This window comes from Schistocerca serialis, chromosome 3, assembly GCF_023864345.2.
Source record: "Schistocerca serialis cubense isolate TAMUIC-IGC-003099 chromosome 3, iqSchSeri2.2, whole genome shotgun sequence".
Classification (NCBI taxonomy): Eukaryota; Metazoa; Arthropoda; class Insecta; order Orthoptera; family Acrididae; genus Schistocerca; species Schistocerca serialis.
In genome coordinates this window covers 252,848,975-252,871,662 of record NC_064640.1, presented here as the reverse complement: position 1 = coordinate 252,871,662, position 22,688 = coordinate 252,848,975, and the positions used below count along the sequence as shown (strand labels likewise).

The 22,688-nt window shown below is 39.6% G+C and overlaps 1 protein-coding gene across 1 annotated transcript in view; it reads right to left on the bottom strand.

Moving 5' to 3' along the window:
* Window positions 1–1,812: 1,812 nt before the first annotated feature.
* The window catches only part of LOC126471579 (ras-related protein Rab-39B), a 33,379-nt gene continuing 12,503 nt past the window's right edge, over window positions 1,813–22,688 (bottom strand). The window contains exon 3 of the mRNA XM_050099809.1: window positions 1,813–3,538. Within this exon, the coding sequence (XP_049955766.1) occupies window positions 3,100–3,538 (439 nt within the window). The 3' untranslated portion in view covers window positions 1,813–3,099. The remainder of the gene's footprint in view (window positions 3,539–22,688) is intronic.

The window sequence follows — 22,688 nt, the reverse complement described above, 5'->3', positions numbered from 1 at the left end:
TTTCAGATCAGTATTCAGCTTGCCATCGTAGTGTGATATTAAACGGAACACCAAATGTGTGTGCACTAGTCACATGACCCCATAAACCTCAGGCCAGTGGTTTGCAGGTGCGGAGCTGGCATTTGATAGTGTCACAGATGTTTTCATTGGGTTCAAATCTGACAAATTTTGATGGCCAAGACATCAATGTGTGTTCAGTGCCATGCACCTCAAGCCACTGGAGCATAATTTTGGCCTTGTGACAAGGACAGTTATCCTCCTCCAAATTGTCATCTCTGTCAGGGAAAATGTCAAAGTATGAAGAGATGCAGGTGGTCTACAATGTTCACGCAGTCCACAGCTGTCATGGTGTCTTCAGTTACTGCTACAGTTCCGATGTGAGCCCAGGTGACTGTTCCCCATAGCATAATACCACTCTTAACAACCTGTGCCTGCAGCACAGCACTTGTTTAAAGCAGCTGTTTGCCTTATTGACTGTTTCCAGACGCAGTTATTAACTTTGTGTAACTATAAATGTTTTTCATCTGATAAGACAATATGTTTCCATTGATCATATGTCCAATCTCTATGATTGTATGTCCATTACAGTAGTAATTGATATTGCTGGGTCAACATGTGAAAATGGAGAGGTAGTCTGCTGTAGAGTCCCACATTCAACAATTTGCTCTGTAACACTCCTGCCAGCACACTATTGTACTCTTATCAGATCTGCCAAATATCGTGCTTTACAGTGGCTCTGATCTTCATGTCCTGTGTGATGATCCATGCACACACAACATCCTAGTCACCTGCTCTTAGCTTCGCTGTCCAACCCATTTCTATTAACCCTCATGACAGTAGCACGCAATCAGCTGATCATCTTGGCCATTTCCGATATGGTTGTTCCAGGTGGTGAACTATAAAAATTCTGCTTTTTTCCAAATTGCTACTCAGCTGATATATACTACAAATATCTTTGCTCAAAGATGTAACATTTCTAACTTTGAACAAGTCCTTTGGGTTTTCAGTACATAATATCATTGTGCGAGCAAATTCATTCATCTTGAGTGTTTTTAACATGAATATTGAGAAATACACATAAAAACAGCTGCAATTTTCAGAAGTTCAAATTACTGTATTACTTCTTTTCAACACCCATGCTAACATTCTTGATCAATGCATTTACCAGCACAATGATGATATTTTGTACACAAAGGGAAAAAAAACTGTTTCCAAGTTAAGAATATTGTATCCTAGTTGCACATTCTGCCAAATTTATGGAGGCAATCAGTACTCACAGTGTAAAGTGTTTAATTTTGTGGTCAATAGGAAATTAAAATGGAAGCTGCCAGATGGATATTATACACAATACCGCGCATACTGCAGTGGCAAGTAAAGAAATACTTGCTTCAACACAATTTGCCCAATCATCTCTCTCGGCGATACATTAAAGTGTTTTCTATCTACTTATTACAGATCCAGTGCCCAGCATTAAGCAATGTAAATAAATACATTATGTTCACATGCCCCATTTGAAGTTGAGCCTGGAAAGGAAAAACTAGTTTATGTGAATTAAACAACAGTCTCAAAAGTGAATGGTAGTAGTGATACATATGTATATTAATTTAATAATGTACATTTACATCACTGCACAGACACTACGTGCTTCAGCAGAATATTACTTTTAGTTCAACTACAGATCTCACATATGAAAAAGCAGTAGGTATTGGGGAAAGAAGCAGAATGATGTTATATTAACTTTTACTTACCAGTTCTGAGACATTTAAGTGTCGATAGAATATAATCAAAATAATTAGAGAAAAAATAAACACATAAATAAACACAATTTATTGCTTATTTATGATGCATCAGTTTTACACAGAATGCTATGTTAACTAAGATACCACATATGAAATGAGAGAAGTCTGTAATAGTCAAGATTCAACTCATACTTCAAATAACCATTGCATTTAGTATGTAATCCATTTCTTTGTTCCGTATCATATTGATATATTTCACAATGCACATCATTTTCATATTCTCAAATTCTATAAAATGTTTGGAACTAAAGCTCAAACAAATAACTTGCAACGTGCTATGTCTAGCTGAATTAAGGCGCCAGAAGCTGATAGTTCTGAGAAATCTTCCAATTCTTCTTTGCCATTGCTGGAAAATTCTCAAACATCTCTCATATTTATACATTAAATTCTACACACAAAAATTTAATCATAATTACTTTAATTGTCTTCAATCAATGACAAACTTTTGTTCTTGACCTAAGGAAGGAAACAACTGTGCACAAAACGAAGACTGTTAATGTGGAAATTCTTCCACAGCAGTAATGTTACGCAAAGGAACAGAATGGGTTACAATTTCTCTACACTGACACATATTTACTAAAGGAAAAATTTTGGTATATTAACCAGTGGGAAAAGCAGTACCAAAATAGAAAATGACAGCACAAGACAATCAATAGTAGAGTAGCCTTTAAGTCCACAAGGCTGTGTTTTCCATTAATGTTGCTACACTTGCCTGTTGCCTATCAAATTACTTTCAGGATGATAGGAAGCAATTTAGTCATAGTATTACAAATTTTTCATGTAATTTCAGCGTGTGCTTTTCATCAACAACTTAACGGACAAGTTGTGTGTTCTCTCTGAAAAACACGTAATGTGAATATTACTATCAGCCTATGACACACACTCCTTATAGTAAAACTTATTTCGAAAGCACCAATTTTTTCTGTCAGTTCCAGTTTTACCAATATCACAATGGTCTAAAAGATGTTAGGACACTGCCCATTGCCATTGTTTCTGATTGAAGTTCGATAAATACACGATACCTCAATAAAGGTCGAACATGGTTTACTGCTTAAACTTCTTGGCACATAATCATTACCATATGTACCAAATATGTAATATAGGCCTTTCCTTATGAGTATTTTTTTCTGAGAAGTATACTGGTAGTCATCACAGTTCTGCCTGTACAAAGGTAAGTCGTAAATTATGAAATACTGCAAGTATACAACATACTATGTCAGGATTCAAAAATGCACAGAGAAACAACATTCCATAACAGTTCACACAGAATATGTACAATAGTTTATATCAGTACATCATCTCAGCAACAAGTTGATTTGGCAGGTTCTGCTTCAACTAAATTGAAGTCATACCCACTTGGGCGCTGAAATCCTGTTTTAATACCATCCCAACCATCCTCCACTTTGTATTCACCAGTTTGTATCCTGTTATAAACTTCCTGGGTTACTGCATGAAATGCCTCTTCTACATTTACACCAGTTCGCGCAGAAGTTTCAACATGATGTAAGCCGTGCTGCTCAGCAAAGGCATGTGCTTCTTCACGCGATACCTCACGTCTTCCACCAGTCAACACTAAATCCAGCTTGCAGCCAACCAGGGCAAATACAGGGCGATGAGGTTCTATATGCCTACGGGCTTCCATCATCCATAGAGGAATATGTTCAAAACTTGCTCTGTTACAGATGTCGTATACAAGCAGAGCACCGACAGAATTTCTGTAATACGATTTGGTTATGGACCTGAAAACCAGGATATCCAATGTCAGAAATAACATAAAATCACTCAGAAGTGTTCTACAAAACATAAGATAATGTTTCAGTCACCTATGTTTTCACAGATATAAAAAAAATTTTCTGTTAGGTTTTTTCCAAATTCATTCCTAAGATTCCAAATTTGATCACTATTAGATACAAGATGAACTTCCTTAATTTTGCTGGTCTTTCTGTAAACAGCAAGTATCTTTTTCCCCACAGTCTTTTCTAGTAACCCTACAGTAAGAGAGAGAATTACAAAATTCCCTGTGAAACAGATGTAAGTATGGAAATAACAATCCCTCAAGTAATGCAGTTGCCAAGTATAGCCTTGCAACATGCCGACTTAATCCCATTTCTGCTGATAAAGATCATGGTTTTAACAATCCTAAGAACTAATCTTTACTTTAAGCAGACAGGCAAATAATAATAGTTGCAAGTGTTATGTATATGTCCATATTAATAATATCACTTTTTCTTGGCAGCAGTACCTTCAGTAAATTATATGATGTGAAATCTTTATACTAAACAAATAAAGATAGAGACACACTGCGTAGATTCTCTTGCAACTACGTACACTTAATACAGTAATATATGAAGAGCAAAAGAGAAACTGAAGAAAATATCAGTCAGTATCAGTTTATGTAAAGACTAGTAAAAGACACTTTTATACTTAACATTATATTATGAAACAATCACTAAACAGATTAAACCCTTATGCAGTGAGACATGGCAGGGACATGCTGTTTCCCTATACAAGCTCATTTCTGAAATAATCTAATCTCTTAATTGCTTTGATGTCCTCCTTTAATCTGGTCTGGTGAGGATTTTGAACACTATCAGTACTCAAGAATGGGTTCCACTGATGTTCTATATGCAGTCTCCTCTACAGATAGACCACACTTTCTGAAAACTTTCCCAATAAATCGAAGGTAACTATCTGCCTTTCCTACAACAATCCTTACATCCTTATATCGTGCTACTATCTAGTGTCTCACACTGGTCCTTATAAGAACAGGGCTGTTTTCACTATCTTGCTGCGCATATTCTCAATGTTGGGGTGGATAACTGCAGAGGGTGGTCTGGTCACGAATGGGTCGGAAAATTTAATATTAGTAGAGAATTGTGTAAGGCACAGTGTCAAGCCATATCTGAAATACACAGGTATTTTGCCTATAAAGTCCTTTGTAACAGGATATTTTGTACAGGAGTCCCAAAATGCGTGTGATAATTCTCACCTGTTCATTTATCTCCCACTAGAGTCACTAGTTTGCAAAGACTACATTTGGGAGATGATAACTCTGAATTACTGGCTTCCATAGAGGCTCCTTGAATTCTGGTGTGATGCACATCCATCGTTGATTTGAATATGATACTTACGTATACCAGCTAAACTGGAGGGACCAGGGCCTCAACAATATAGTCTGTTTTTACAAGACACATTGGGTACTTATTTTCTGGCTGATCAACCTCCTCCCAGGCCTATCATTTCATTCAAAGTTTGTGCATGTGCCACAAACAGGAGTTCACTGTCAAAGCTTGTGCAGTGGAGGTAATGCAGGCAGTTTTACAGGCTGTAGCATTGCTGATGCAGACTGACTGGCAGAAACAAACAGATGGGTTCACTTTAGCGTGGGATTGGTCTGCGCCTGGAATATGCTCAGCCGCCATTGCCGAGAGTTCTTTTTTCTTCGAGACACTGTGTGTGATGGGCCGATCCCCTACCCTGTTGATTTCTCTGCATAAAATTTACAGGTGAATAAGTTACAAGTACTTCTTGCATACATTGTCATTCTTCTTCTTATATGCTTGCTGCAGTAATTTTCCATATTACATTAAGACAGTGACTGTTACAAATGTTTGATTTATGCATGATGTAATGTATCACTTATCTGTTTTCTTTAGACAAACTTCCCAGTATCCTTTTTCGCAATACTCTATTGTGTTTTAATTTGATTCTTGGAATTATTAATTTTGGACATATCATGAAAAATTTCTGATTTTTGATAATTTTTCCTACATGTATGTCTTACAACATGAGAGAAATATTGTATCTGTACTTCTCCTACCATATTATCCAAATCTATTGTATTTGTGGCACATTTCCCAATTTTCACGCAGAAACATCAGTACTGTTATTCTGTAGATTCATCCTGAAGTTGCTTATTGTGAAGTCCTAAATTATTTTATTCATTTTTGTTAGCAACAGGCCGAGTACCCATGTTGTCTATAACTAGTAATTAAACTTGATGTGAGGAAAAGTATCGTTACACCACCAAACACATACGTTTTTCATATTAGGTGCATTGTACTGCCACCTACTGCCAGGTACTCCATATCAGTGACCTCAGTAGTCACTGGACATTGTGAGAGCAAAATGAGGCACTCCGTGGAACTCACAGACTTCGAACGTGATCAGGTGTCACTTGTGTCATATTTGCACTTGAGATTTAAACGCTCCTAAACATCTCTAGGTCCACTGTTTCCAATGTGATAGTGAAGTGGAAATGTGAAGGGACACTTACAGCACAAAAGCATACAGGCCGACCTTGTCTGCTGACTGGCGCAGACCACCGACTGTTGAAGAGCGTCATAATATGTAATAGGCAGATGTCTATCCAGACCATCACACAGGAGTTCCAAACTGCATCAGGATCCACTGCAAGTACTATGACAGTTAGGCGGGAAGTGAGAAAACTTATTTCATGGTCGAGCGGTTGCTCATAAGCCATACATTACGCCGGTAAATGCCAAACGACGGCTCCCTTGGTGTAAAGAGCATAAACATTGGATGATTGAACAGTGCAAAAATTTGGGTGGAGTGACAAATCACGGTACACAATGTGGCAATCTGATGGCAGGGTGTGGGTATGGCAAATGCCTGGTGAACGTCATCTGCCAGCATGTGTAGTGCCTACAGTAAAATTTGGAGGCAGTGGTGTTATGGTGTGGTCGTGTTTTTCACGGAGGAGGCTGGCACCCCTTGTTGGTTTGTGTGACACTATCACAGCACAGGCCTACATTGATGTTTTAAGAACCTTCTTGCTTTCAACTGTTGAAGAGCAATTCAGTGATAGCGATTGCATCTTTCAACACGATTGAGCACCTGTTCATAATGCACGGCCTGTGGCGGAGTGGTTACATGACAATAACATCCCTTTAATGGACTGGCCTGCACAGAGTCTTGACCTGAATCCCATAGAGCATCTTTAGGATGTTTTGGAACACCGACTTCGTGCCAGGCCTCACCGACTGTAATCGATACCTCTCCTCAGTACAGCACTCCATGAAGAATGAACTGCCATTACCCAAGAAACCTTTCAGCACCTGATTGAACGTATGCCTGAGAGAGTAGAAACTGTCATCAAGGCTAAGGGTGGGTGAACACCATATTGAATTCCAGCATTATTGACGGAGGAAGTCATTTTTAACCAGGTGTCTGGATACTTTTGATCAGATAGTGTATGCTCATATGCAATAGAATCCAAAAGATAATCACAGTCTACAAATGAGAGCATATTTCCTCGACATGGTTTCCAAAGGGTTAAAAAATTATATACAGCTACTAACACCACATTTGGCATATAACAGTGTCCAACACATGAAATTATGTTTCTGAATCTGAAAACACAAATTTAAGAAAGCAAGAAAGATGAGAAGTGTCATTCACAACAGTTAATAGGTGACAGGGTTGCCTAGCACCAACACACACTTGGCAGTGATGTGGTATCTCCTCTACAAGTTGATTCAAGAGCTCTTGTCAGTTATTCCCATTCCTAAGAGCTGCAAGAGCTCCAGGACAGTCTTTGGTGCCAACTGGCCACCACAAATTCATCTTACAATGTATACAAATCATGTTCTATAGGATTCAAAAATGAAGACCTCATTGGTCAGTCCAACAGCACATATCTCAATCAGTACAAATTCATCCAAAATAGCACTTTGATGCAGAGGGACATTATAATCAATAATAATGAATCATGGAGCAGTTGGATTTCTCAAAATGTATACATGTAATGGCAATACATTATTTCCAACCATTACTTATATTCGTCTAACAACTAACGAGTACACTAAACTTCATATTCTCATCCAGTATACAAACTTTTAACCTCTACAATCTTAAAAATATTAAAGGAGAGTACATAACCTACAGATGACTTCTTCAAGATTATCATTCAGCAAACTGAAGCACAGTTCATCTGTGAAGAGCACACACCCTAATAGTTCATGGTCCAGAAAGTACTCTGTCGACAATAACTTGGCATACCTCTGCACTGCCCTTAGTTGAACACATTCAGCTGGACAACTGGCACATAGACCAGTTGCTCTGATTTAATGTATACTTCATTGGGAAACGGCAACTCCTGAGGCAACTATAATCTCTGCAAACAATTATCTTGCAGACATCTATGGCTTTCATCGTACAGTCAATGTCAGAAATTGCTCCTGTTGTGGAGTGGTCTCTTGGTCAACTTTATTGTGGCCTGCTGCAAACGTTTGCTGTGCTTCAAATTGTTGCCAAAGCCTTCACCAGACGCTGGTCGCGGCCTGCATCTGATCTGTTGTAAGATTTCAAGTACTTCATCTAGTGGAACAGGGCTGCAAATGACTACTGCAGTGTAATGCTGCCAATTTTACCAGAAAACTACACCATTAACAAAGTGCACGAGACCGAAATATGAGGTGCCTTATGAACTACGTGAGGTTATCTCTGAATCACATTCTTAGTGGAAGCAGAGAGAATGCCTTTTGTAACATGACAGCACAATGCCCATTTATGGGCAAATCATGGCAGTTGTATAGTTCTTTCTGATCTTCTCCCTTTGCATTCCCTCTCTATCCTTATTCTGTTTACCTTTTGGATAATAGTTTCAGTTAAAATTAACTTTACCAGTAAAGTCACCATTAAAAACAATTAAAAAAGCACACACTATGTCCCATTATATTCTGCAATTCTGACATGACACCCCATGTCAAACTGTGCAATATTTCAATCATTGAAATGAACTGCATTTTAATTGATCCTGTGGGATTACACAGTGTACAGCGAATGTATATGTAATATACGCTGAAGCACCAAAGAAACTGGTATAGGCATGTGTATTCAAATACAGATACACGTAAACAGACAGAATATGGTGCTGTGGTCAGCAACGCCTATATAAGACACCAAGTGTGTGGCGCAGTCATTAGGTCAGTTACTGCTGCTACAATGGCAGGTTATCACGATTTAAGTGAGTCTGAACATGGTGTTATAGTCGGTGCACAAGCAATGGGACACAGCATCGCTGAGGTAGCAATGAAGAGCGGATTTTCCCATACGACTATTTCACGAGTGTACCGTGAATATTAGGAATCTGGTAAAACATCGTGTCGCCAACATCGCTGCAACCAGAAAAAGATTCTGCAAGAACGGGGCCAACGAGGACTGAAGAGAATCTTTCAACGTGACAGAAGTGCAACGCTTTCGCAAATTGCTGCATATTTCAATGCTGGTCCATCAGCAAGTGACAGCATGTGAACCATTCAATGAAACATTATTGATGTGGGCTTTTGGAGCCGAAGGCCCAACCATGTACCCTTGATGACTGCATGAGACAAAGCTTTACGCCTCGCCTGGGCCCGGTAACACCAACATTGTACTCTTCATGACTGGAAACATGTTGCCTGGTTGAATGAGTCTCGTTTCAAATTGTATCGAATGGGTGTACGTGTACAGGTATGGGGACAACCTCATTAATCCATGGATCATGCATGTCAGCAGGGGAGTATTCAAACTGGTGGAGGCTCTGTAATGGTGAGGGGCGTATGCAGAGTGGAGTGACATAGGACCCCTGATACGTCTAGATACGACTGACAGGAGACACGAATGTAAGCATCCCGTCTGATCATCTGCATCCATTCATGTCCATTGTGAATTCATACAGACTTGGGCAATTTCAGCAGGACAATGCGATACCCCACACAACCAGAATTACTACAGAGTGGCTCCAGGAACATTCCTCAGGGTTTAAACACTTCTGCTGGCCACCGGATTCCCCAGACAAGAGCATTATTGAGCATATCTGGGTTGCCTTGCAACATGCTGTTTAGAAGAGACCTCCACTCCCTTATACTCTTATGGATTTATCGACATCCCTGCAGGGTTCATGGTGTCAGGTCCCTCCAACACTACTTCAGACACTAATCGAGTCCATGCCACGTCCTGTTGTGGCACTCCAAAGTGCTCATGGGAGCCCTACATTGTATTAGGCAGGTGTACCAGCTCCTTTGGCTCTTCAGTGTAGAACGTCAAAAACAGGAAACACTCACAATCAAGTATTTCTTAACCATTCTGATTACATGATAACATCACTGATTATAAATTACAATACATAAAACTGAACGTGACAAGTACTATTCAACAGTGTAAAATACTTTTCCCACCAGATAGTCCAAGTTTCTTCCAAAAGTTGGTGTGATGTACACTGTCATGCAGGTTTTTAGGAAAGCTTCTTAGTAATTTGGTACCTGAGCAATGAAGTGTTTTTTCAGGCAATTTCAGACAGTGGGGTGTGTTTTGCATGCCTTCCTTCTTCACTGTAGTGGGTGTGTACACTAGTGTTTGTAATCCCTAAGCACTATCTTTTGTGATGTATATTATCATTTTATATATGAAAAAATGTGTAAAAGTTAAGATGCACAGATTTTTGAAGTACTTTCTGCATGCTTCAGAAGTCTCTTCTTAAAATGATCCTAATTGAATTTTTTGTAATGTGAACACACTGTTTCCTGAATGTTTGAGTTTCCCCACACTATTGCTCCCTACTGCAGGTGTGGTTCAGAGTCCATGAAATAGTGTCCACAGAAGCTGTTAGTCTGCATACTGTGATAGGTGCTTCATTATGAATGATGCCGAGTTTCTTACTGAGAAAATGCGTTTTTTCCACCTCAGCTCATTACTGACAGTAATGCCTCAGAATCTAATGGATTTTGTTTCTTCCGCCCTGGTTTCATCCACCTCTGAACTCATGCACATAGGGTTCTCCGTTTCTGGTCACTGCATACATAATCTCTCCTCAGTTTAGATTCATGCCATTTCCCAAGAGCTGTGATAGAAGAGCATACATTTCTGCAAATATCTAACAGTTTCACATCTGTCACGTCATCTGCATATCACACACACACACACACACACACACACACACACCTGCTTATCTTCAGTTTTCCTGGAAACATTCCGTCTCTGAAAGAGCTCTTCATTTTGCCCAGCAATGGAACAAGTATTTGATCACTACCTTTATTATGTAATTTGATTTTTCATCAACACCAGCTGATTTATTGGGCTTCACTTTCTGTACAATTTCCCTCAGTTAATCTTCTGTGACTGGTTTCAAGAATATGGTTCTGATCGATTTTTTTGATGCCTTAGTAACCTTTTTTTGGACTTCCTTCCCAATTTCATGTTCTCTACCACATGTATATAGTTATCACTGAGTATGCCAGCTATTTCTCTGCCATCTTTAATCACTGTTTATTCTCATTTAATTTCTGTTTCTTTCTTTGATCCATCTTTTACCTTCCTTTCTGCATTAATTTCATTCCAAGCTGCCTTTATCTTGCTTTTCATGTTCGGTAGGTTGGTGTTAAGTGCTCTTACTTTCACGTCTTCTTATTTTTGTGCACTTCTTTTGTAATACTTCATAGTTTTCAGCTTCACCCACCTGTCTCAGAACCTTCGCTTATTTCACTGGTAATCCACTGTGTTTGATCCTGTAGCTTTTCTTGTCTCTCTACATTGTGGAACGTTACATTGTAATAAATGAACCATACTTTTGATTTCCATTCCACACCTGTAGGATTTCATTCCATGTTTCCTTATTTAATGCTGTTTTAAGGATGTTAATGTTCTGCTCACTGATTATCCTGATTTCTTTGGTTGTTCATTTTTATTCATTTACTTCTGCACAAGCAGATTAACTGCCCATGACGGTCAGATATGTATGTCTGAATAACATGCGATCCATAGTTACACCTACTAGTATTATTAATGAAGTTGTCACAAATTGTCTGAATTTGATAAGTCCCTCTCGCTGGTGCAGACACTGTTGCCTTCGTGTTATACTTTATTAACAATTCTTGAAAACTGTGTCTTGTTTTTTATTCTTTTCCTATGTCAGTATTGTAATCTTCACATATAACTATTTTTTCCTTCATACTTAGTCTTAGTAAGTTCGCAATCTTTCTCAGAAAGACACCAATCTTGTCACCTACTGATCTGTACACACAAAACACACAAGTCCTCTGCCACTACACCCGTAATTTCTAAGTCTTTTTATAGCTATGGGCTCTGATACCTTCACTGTTTACAGTCTTTATGGGGTTTCCTGTTTTAATATATACAGAAACTTCACCACCTTTATGTTTAGATCTACAGAAGTAACTGGGTAAGATATGGTCCTTTACTGTCAGCTTTACTATCTGACTCGGTTAGCTCATGTTCACCAATGCATATGTTTGTATTTCACTTAGGAATACTTCTGCTTCTAGTTTCCTGTTACCAATGTATTGCATATTCTGATGTTTTACTTTTATGTAATTTTGCTTTTGTTGACTTACATATGTGATGTATTCTGAAGGCACATTATGTCGTCCCTACTTTTTTATGTGGCACATATATTTTGCTTTTTCAACTGGAGCATCTGATTTTTCACCCCTATCAGGCTGTATTAGTTTCCCTTGCTTTTTAATGATTTTGCAGACATCTAAACATTCTGCTGAGCGTTACTGACACCACTATTTAAATGCATGGCATCTGGAAACTGCCCCAAGATGATCACACTGTTCTTTGATGGCACACTTTATTTTGGAGATATATTTGTCACTCACTGACCTCTTTTTTAGGATTCCACTAAGTATCAGCCAAAATCCTGCACAGACACTTCCTGCCAAACTAATCATGTTTCTTGTTTCATTAAGGATTTTTTTCTTCATTGCTTATTCTTAATGAATTTGTTCCAACATGTATATTATTATTATTATTATTATTATTATTATTATTATTATTATTTTGTGGGGTGCTCAGCTGTGCGGTCATCAGCACCCGTACAAAGTCCCAATATTTGCACAGTCCAATTTAGCCATTCTCCTGAATGATGATGATAACACAAACACCCAGTCCCCAAGCAGAGAAAATCCCCAACCTGGCCAGGAATCTAACCTGGGACCCCGTGATCCAGAGACAGCAACGTTAGCTACAAAGAAGGGCACCTCGTTTTGTATTATCGCGAAAGAGGGGAGATAATGTCACAGACATAATACGTGAATTGGAGTGGCAATCATTAAAACAAAGGCATTTTTCGTTGCGACGGGATCTTCTCATGAAATTTCAATCACCAGTTTTCTCCTCCGATTGTGAAAACATTGTGTTGGCACCCACCTACATAGGGAGAAATGATCATCACAATAAAATAAGAGAAATCAGGGCTCGCACGGAAAAATTTAAGCGCTCGTTTTTCCCGCGTGCCGTTCGAGAGTGGAATGGTACAGAGACAGCTTGAAAGTGGTTCATTGAACCCTCTGCCGGCCACTTTATTGTGCACAGCAGAGTAATCACGTAGATGTAGACTGTGAGCTGCGGACTCCAACATGTATAAATACACCTCTGTAGTAATTTTTTGTTTCACTCTCCAGTTCTGTAGTCATTTGTTTTGTATTTAACATTTTGAAAATGTTTGTTGAGCTGTTGCCTTCTAATTCCTGGTTGCATGTTGACTTGCAGTTGAGGACAGTGATGTTTTTCAGCAGCAAATTGCCAGTTACTGAACTTACTTTTGTTCCCTTGCATAGCAGTGGTTTTGTCTGTTCTTTTACTGTATGTCCTACATTCCATTCACTGTATATTTAAATACAGATTTTTGGCTCAATGAGTTTATCTTGAGATTATAAGAAACACTGGATGTATTGTTTTTAAATTTCATACATGCATATGTATTTTTGCAGTCTTCTTGTTTTTTCCATTTCATGGATTTCTACACACGCAAACACACACACACACACACACACACACACACACACACACACACACACACACACACACACGACTGATTTTCTCATACTTCATATCATTTTCTTTCTTTATAGTCAATATTTCAGTTTTTAATGCCTGTTTTTGTAGTGACTTAATAATTTTTGGGTTTCTTTTTGAGTTCACTATACTTAAAAGAGTGGTTGTTTTCTCATTAACAGCCATGGTATATCCACAGAAAATCATCACTGATGTATTTTAGGTTTACTTTTGTGCACTTTTTGTACAACCAGTAGTTGCACTTGACACACAAAACATCTTTCATCACTTGCTTTTCACATTCTCTACACAAAGAGTGGTTTTCTTTTTTGTTTTTTAACAAGAGCTAAGTGCCACTATACTTCCCTATCAGCCATCTTTTATTCTCAACTGGCTCCTTCACAAAATTATTACTGAAATCACTAAACATCACTGATGTCTAGCAATGAATTTGTGGTTATTTCTCGTACATGAGAACAAACCCTTTCTCCACACTGTAGCATTTTATTTGTGCAATTTAATGGTGTCCATAAAGGAAAGAAATCAACGAGTTTTCCTCTTCCTGATTTACCTACAATAAGATGAGGGGGGTGTTGGTTTTTTCACCCTAATACATTGATCAACCAGAACTATTATGACCATTGACCTATCAATATAAACCTGTCGAAGCGATAGCAGCATCACCTAGCAAGGAACGACTGCTAATCAGACACATGCATGGTGCATGTAGTATCAGTGAGCCTGTTGTCCGTGTGTAGAATGCGGGAGCCTCGCAATCCGCATTCCTGAGGGCAGACTATGATGGCCCAGAGGCTCAGCAGATGCATTTTGGGAACTTCACAACTTTTCAAGTGTTTGACGAGTGCTGTGGTGTGGTCTCTCTCTTCAACCCATCGTGAAACCAAGGTGAAATCGTGTGTAGATGTCATGGTGTTGGGTAGCCATCCCTTGCTACACATGTCCAACATTGTAGGCTAGGCAGTCTGGTTAAACAGGACAGGCAGTAAACTGTTGCAGAACTAACATCAGACTTTAATGCTGGGCAGAGTACAAGTTTGCAAGCACACAGTGCACTGAGCACTCCCGACAATGGGCCTCCACAGCTGACAACCGAAGAATGTGCCAATATTAACACCATGACACTGGCAACTACAACTGAAATGAGCATGTGACCATTGGCACTAGATGTTGGTGCAGTGGTGGAGTGTTGCATCTACATCTACATCTACATTTATACTCCACAAGCCACCCAACGGTGTGTGGCGGAGGGCACTTTACGTGCCACTGTCATTACCTCCCTTTTCTGTTCCAGTCGCGTATTGTTCGTGGGAAGAACGACTGTCTGAAAGCCTCCATGCGCACTCGAATCTCTCTAATTTTATATTCGTGATCTCCTCGGGAGGTATAAGTAGGGGGAAGCAATATATTCGATACCTCATCCAGAAACGCACCCTCTCGAAACCTGGCGAGCAAGCTACACCGCGATGCAGAGCGCCTCTCTTGCAGAGTCTGCCACTTGAGTTTGCTAAACATCTCCGTACCACTATCACGGTTACCAAATAACCCTGTGACGAAACGCGCCGCTCTTCTTTGGATCTTCTCTATCTCCTCCGTCAACCCGATCAGGTACGGATCCCACACTGATGAGCAATACTCAAGTATAGGTCGAACAAGTGTTTTGTAAGCCACCTCCTTTGTTGACGGACTACATTTTCTAAGAACTCTCCCAATGAATCTCAACATGGTACCCGCCTTACCAACAATTAATTTTATATGATCATTCCACTTCAAATCGTTCCGCACGCATACTCTCAGATATTTTACAGAATTAACTGCTACCAGTGTTTGTTCTGCTATCATATAATCATAAAATAAAGGATCCTTCTTTCTATGTATTCGCAATACATTACATTTGTCTATGTTAAGGGTCAGTTACCACTGACGAATCCCAATACCTCCATCATGCTGATGGGAGGGCACAAATATGTCACCTTCCAGGGGAATTGCTGCTCAACACCTGTACTGCAGGATGGATACAAGCTGGCGGCGGCTCCATTATGCTCTGGAGAACATTCACGTGGGCATCCACGAGTCCAGTGGAACTCGCACAAGTAACGATGATGGCCAGAAAGTATCATACACTGGTTGCAGATCACATACATCCCTTCTTGACGATCGCGTTTTGTGACAGCATCAGCATTTTTCAATAAGATAATGTGCCATGTCACGAGGTCAGTAGTGTGCTGGAGCAGTTCGAGGAACCGAGGAACACAGTGGCAAGTTCCAATTGATGTGCTGGCTCATCCCCCCCCCCCCCCCCAATTCACCAGATCTGAACCCGACTGAACACACCTGGGATGTGATTGAACATGGTGTCAGAGCTCATCACCGCCGCCTCCCCTTTTCCCTGTAAAGTACTGGAATAAGGTAATGGGTGCATGTGTGTGTGCAGGAGCGCGCACATGCTCAGATGTGGTGCAAACTCCCTCCAGTGTCCTACCAGGCCCTCATTGTTTCCATGCCGCAATGCATCACTGTTGTTACCTGTGCCAAAGGTGGACATACAAGCTATGAGGTAGGTGGTCATAACGTTCTGGCTGATCTGTGTATTTTTGTACATTATACTTCATTGTTTCTCCTATTTTTGCTTCTTTAGTGTGTTTGCTATTTCGGTTATTTTATTTCTCTCATTACTGCTGGTCTAAATAATGTAAAAGACGTAGCCCCAACATTAGTATCAACAGAAACTTTGTTTGCTACAATGGAGTTCTCTCTATAGTAATTCTCGTGTTCCCAGATCCTCATCAAACATAACATCCTGCTGTAAGAAATACTATTCTCTTACTCAAAATGAGCTGAAAGGACATCAATTCAATATATACAGTGTATCAGGAGGAAAGTTACATACTTTGAAGGACAACAACATTAGCGATTCTGGGGGGGAAAAAAATTGTCCTTTTCTTAACCGTATCAAACATACAGCCATTCGAAAATCACAGGGATCAGAGTCTTATGTTGTCCTTCACCAGCACTCACATGCTAGTACAGCCAATGCAACATTAGGCTGCGTTGTGCTGTCTTTACCAATAATTTCAATGTGTGTGTCACATCTGTGATACTATTGATGACTTACTAGTCAGTCCAGATGTTTTAGATGACTGTCTTGATTGAGTACGGTATCTTTATTTCCTTCAAAATATGTTACCAGAATACTTTGAGAATATCCTTTTGACAACACAATGACTTGTGTACTTTCAGCATGACAGAATTCGTGCACATTCTGTAACGTTCAGTGACACAGTATTTAACAGGTAAAGGTCCTGGGCACTGGATCGGCTGCAGTGGAGTCATTTCTTGGCCCCCAAGGTCACCTGATCTTACTCATATTACTTGTTGCGGGACAGGCATAAGAGCAAATTCTGTAAGTGCACAGCGGACACAAAGGAGGAACTTCTTGCTCTTGTTTTACATGCATGTGCTAAAGTAAAGGACTGTACGAATGAGAGACCAACAACACAACAGTTACAAAATCTGCAAACTGCACTGCACCTGACTGAGGATTTTTGAACATCTTTTGTGAGGAAATTTACACAAACTAAACATTAGATCACAATGTTTCATTTACTAACACCTAAATTTGTCATGTTCTCCATTGTTTCCATTAGTTTCCTCAGAAACTTAGCAACAAGACATATGTTCACATGGCTTTTCTTCGGGATTACTAATACTATCATTCCTCAAAGCAAGCACCTTTCCTCTTGACCCACCCTTGATAAGAGAGGTGTAAGAAGGGGGAAGGCATTCCAAAAACTGCCCATGCATGGAATGCTGTCTGAAAATGCTATCCCTTGAAGTAGTATTTTAGGCCAGCTAAGGATGGATGAATACTCATTCAAGTTTATTCCTGCTTAGGGAATTCTGCTGAGTAGCTACCTCCAACACTGCCATTTCATTAGCAATGGGCTATTGCTTGAAACAACTGTGAAATTTTAGTAACTGCCACCAAAGTTGCATACCAGTTAAAAGACAACAGGTTATGGCCTATGTGACTGCATGGACTTTCATGTCATTTAATCATTTATTTGCAGGTCTGAAAGTAAATGAACTTATTAAGTACCAATGGTTGCTGCCCCTCTGGATAATGTGTCCCCCCTTTATTCTATATTTGAAGTGCCTACGGAACTGTGCGAGTTGTTAAAATCAGAGAAGCACTCTTCTCTTGTAGGTGTGAGGTATGCAAACTGTACCTATTTAATCATTATAGTATGACCAGTATTACCTACATATTTTAATGATACTGTAATGCTGAGGTTTGTGTGTGTGTGTGTGTGTGTGTGTGTGTGTGTGTGTTTGGCTTGTTGGATTCTGAACTTTGACACCAACTTTGCTGTTCTATTTCTTTCTGAATCAGATGACACCCACCACTAATTAAGCCAATAATCACAATTTTGAATAATTTGCCATTATGTAATATAATTTTTAATATGGTGTAGTACCTGGGACCTGTTTTTTTAGTGTGGATACATGAAGTGATTCCATTAACTTTTCTAAATGCCTAAATTACCTCATTTTTGGTAACCCAATATTTTCACACAACAAAAATTTTCCTAGCCATTTTTCAAGTCATTCTGTAACTTCTAAACAAACAACTTGTTCATACAGTAGTCTTTAAATAGTCTCATGTCACCAAAAATGTGTTTGCTCTCAGTCTGTGTCCAATCCCAGCTGAGCCATCAAACATGTAACACCTACATTCCTGCTATTTGCTTACACTACTATTACGAGCAGTTTGTTCATGGAAATATTAGGTTGGTGCATAAGTTCATAGGCTTATTGTTTTGCATGTTGGTATTCCATTGCTATGGGTTTGTTTATTGTCTTTTTCATTTGTAGTTCACTGTTGCTATTTGAGTTGACATTTTGTCATTTAGAGATAGCAAGTGAAGCTGTGGATGCTAGAAAACAGAGTACCAAGTGGAGAAATCTTAACATTTCTGACATACCAGGTACGTCCACACAGTAAGTTCCACTTGGTTACATAAAACAAACGAGTACAGATACAGAAAAAATATTTATTGTGCAAAAAATCTACAACTGTTAAACAACTATTCTACACAGCTTCCAAAATTTTGTAGGCACTTGTCATAGTGTGGCCCAAGTTTTTGTATGCCTTCTTCATAGAAGGTTGCCGCCTGTGTATTCTTCTTTCAGCTAGTCATCATCATTGAAATGTTGACCAACAAGGACAGATTTTAGGTGAAAGAAGATATGAAAGTCACTAAGAGCGAGGTCCAGTCTCTATAGAGTATGATCAAATGTGTCCCAGTGAAATTCCCATAAGAGTTGTTTGGTCACATTAGCTGTGTGAGGTCGGGCATTATCGCGGAAAAACAACACCACCTTTTGACAGTAATCCTCGGCACTTTTTCTGTATTGTGCGGCACAATTTCTTAATGGTCTCGCAGTAGCCATATGCATTGATTGTTAGGCCTCGTGGTAAGAAATCAATCAGCAAAATGCTTTTTCTGTCCCAAAACACAGTCCACATGACTTTTCGAGGTATCAAGATTTGCTTAGGCTTAACCTGCATTGGGGATGAAGTACGCCTCCATTCCATTGACTACAGTTTTGTTTCAGGGGTGTCGTACGATACCCAAGATTCATCCCGCATGACTATCTGAGAAAGAAACCCATTGTTCCTGGCAGATTAAAACTGTGTGCCAGACTGAGACTCAAACTCGGGACCTTTGCCTTTCGCGGGCAAGTGCTCTACCAACTGAGCTACCCAAGCACGACTCACAACCTGTCCTCACAGCTTTAATTCCGCCAGTACCTCGTCTCCTACCTTCCAAACTTCACAGAAGCTCTTCTGCAAACCTTGCAGAACTAGCACCCCTGGAAGAAAAGATATTGCCACATGGCTTAGCCACAGACTGGAGGATGTTTCCAGAATGAGATTTTCACTCTGCAGCAGAGCCTTTCGCGAGACACTGATTAAGCAACATAACAACACAGGCACTCAAGTGCTGCCTACCAGCAGGTGTTTCAATAAATGATATCTGGATACTTTTGCAAGTTCATAGCTGAAGATGGCCAGTTGACTAGGCCAAAATAGTGTCTTATGGACATGTGGCAGTTTTCCCTAAATTTTATGGAATGAAATTAGGCACTGTCAATTTAATTATCAATGTAAATGTAATAACTTTCTCCAGAGAACCGGGGAACCTTCTCGTTATATTTTTCCAACTGCAAGCATTCACTTCACATAGTTCCTTTGCATATCTATTATTGACATACAGGGTGTTCCAAAAAGATTCATCCAAATTTGCAAGACTATATCTTCTACAAAAATGAAGACAGAAACTTTGAGCAAATATTAATTAGAGCGTTACAGAGTTTTTATTTTCCACGAGCCACCTGATTTCACTATGGTGCATCTTTTGTACATTTGCACATACAAACTTATGATAAAAGTTTTCATTTACCTTTAACAAATGGTCAAGTGTGCCCTCCATTAGATGTACAACAAATAACAAGATTAATGGTTGGTTGAAGTGACTGAAAAGTGAGGTTATCAGTCCCTTAGTCAAGAGATGCATCGCCTGAAGTTAGTGATATCACCTAGAAATTTGATCAAATTGTGACAGTATATAGGAATGTTAAAATCGAGGCACTGAAATCAATATTGATGCCAGAGATAAGAAATAAATTGGAGATAGAGAAAGGTATATGGACCGGGAGGTACGCAGGTAGAGCAGACAGGGCTGCCCCATGGCTCATCTGTGGCAAAAAACTTCAACCACATCTGACCCCCACAAAGACTATGAATGAGCTAAGACAGTAACAGAACAAATTATGCCTTCTGGGCGGCAAATCGTCAACATTAAAATTCATAAGGCTGACTACAGTTATATCAGGTAAGAAAAATAATCACGTCAGCAGGTGGGTAGGGGGCAGGTGAGTTTCCCCAAGGCCTCAGCACAGACAGAGACAGAGACAAGAGACAGAGAGAGAGAGAGAGAGAGAGAGAGAGAGAGAGAGAGAGAGAGAGAGAGAGAGAGAGATCAGGCAACCTTTGATACCGATTTGAGATCCATACGCCCCTTATGGCCAACCCATCATTCAGGTGATACATTGTTTAAAAATGCTCTTACATGGAAATGCCAGGGCAGTGGTGTCCATCCAATGGAAAAATCTAATTTTTGGAATGTTCTCACAATTGTGGAAAAAGGCAGGTCTTCAGCATATCCAGGTGCGTGATTTCTGCAAGTGTCTTTTTTGTGAAAAGAAACAGGCTGTACGTCATATTGTGAAAGGGGGGGAAACACATGATGCTTTGAAGATTCTCACTCTTGCTCATTCTCAAATTGGTGTGGTTCACTTTACCACTTAAATGGAGCATAATTGCCATCTCCCTTATCCACATCCAGAATGAATTCACATAATTCTACATAATCTTCTCTCCATGATAAAGGGCTTTTAGCAACTTAATTCTGTATGGTTTGAAACACACCAGACATATGAGGAATGGCCAATTCTTGGCTGAACATGACTGTAGGTGTCTGTGGACAACAAGCACAACCCTGTTGAATATACTCTACATCTTGTCCGAGCACATGGTAGTAACCCGCAGATTTCTCTTCCCATAATGGTTTAACATTGCAAAGTAATACGAAATGGAATGAGCCCATAAGGTCAGTGGTAGGTAAGGTAAATGGTTGACTTCTGTTTATTGCGAGAATTATGTAAGTGTAGCTCATCTATAAAGGAGACTGTGCAAACCATTATCGAGTTACATTCAAATATTTGGGATCCCCATCAGGTCAGATTAAAGGAAGACATCCAAGCTATTCAGAGACATGCTGCTAGATTTGTTATTGGCATGTTCAATAAACATATGAGTATTATGGGGATGCTACATGAGAAATTGGAATCCCTGGAGGAAAGATTACATTCTTTTTGCAAAACACTATTCAGAATATTTAGAGAACCAACATTTGCAGCTGACTTCGGGACAATACTGCAGCTGAAGTGCATTTTGCATTAAAACAAAGGCAAGATAAGGGAAATTAGAGCTTGTATGGAGCCATATAGACAATCCTTCCACCATGCCTGCAGATATCATTGTTTAATGCTTCGAACTGTAGGAGTGCATTGCCACAATCTCAATGTAAACTGCACCGAACAAATTTAACAGAACTGCACCTGTTGGTTGCTATTTTATCACCATCTATACATGACACACAATGTTCACTTTGTGTGCATAACTTCAGGATGAAAGTAACTTTCATGTGACGTGTCACTGCCAAGTGACATAGCTCGATGAAACTTTGACCATACATAGAAAGAACTGTTACATTATAGTACAGAAGTTAACAGAGAAATACACAATGAGACTAACGGAAATGACACTTTTAGTGAAAGACAGTAATTATATTGAAGTCACTGTGATTCACGGTGGTACCTTGGGTATTACAAAAGGTGGGGCGTGGTTCTTTATAGTGTGTGCGATTGCAAGACAGCAATGCTTGCTCTGAAATGCTGGTTGTGGCCAGGAGTAGTTGGTCGCTGGTAAGGAGTTCTTGTGCTAGAGCGTTCCATTCTGCCACCAACACAACTGACAACTACTGGATGATCATTGGAGCATATGGACATGGTGCAATATGTCTCCCCAACCCATGGCACACACTTGACAGGTTTTAGGTCAAGGGAACAGGCGAGCCAGTCCATTTATCGAAAATCCTCCGATTCCAAGAGCTTTTCAATCCACTCAGTTGAATGCAGTTGTGCACTGCCATACATAAAAATGAACTGTGGGATGAATGCATCCCTGGAAATAGATGGGGAAGGAGTAAACTGTCACAATAATATTGATGGATGAGTGTACTGTGTTCAAAGATTTGGAGGTCTGTATGCCCATGTAACACTGCCTTCTCACACCATAGCACACAGACGACTAAAATGATAATTTTCAATCATGTTTCAGGTGCATTGTGTGTTCCCACCTATTGCCATATTTGAGTATGTCCAGCACTGCCTAACATGATCATTTTGGTGCTCCAGGTGTCATGATGTGGTAGGTATAATGTT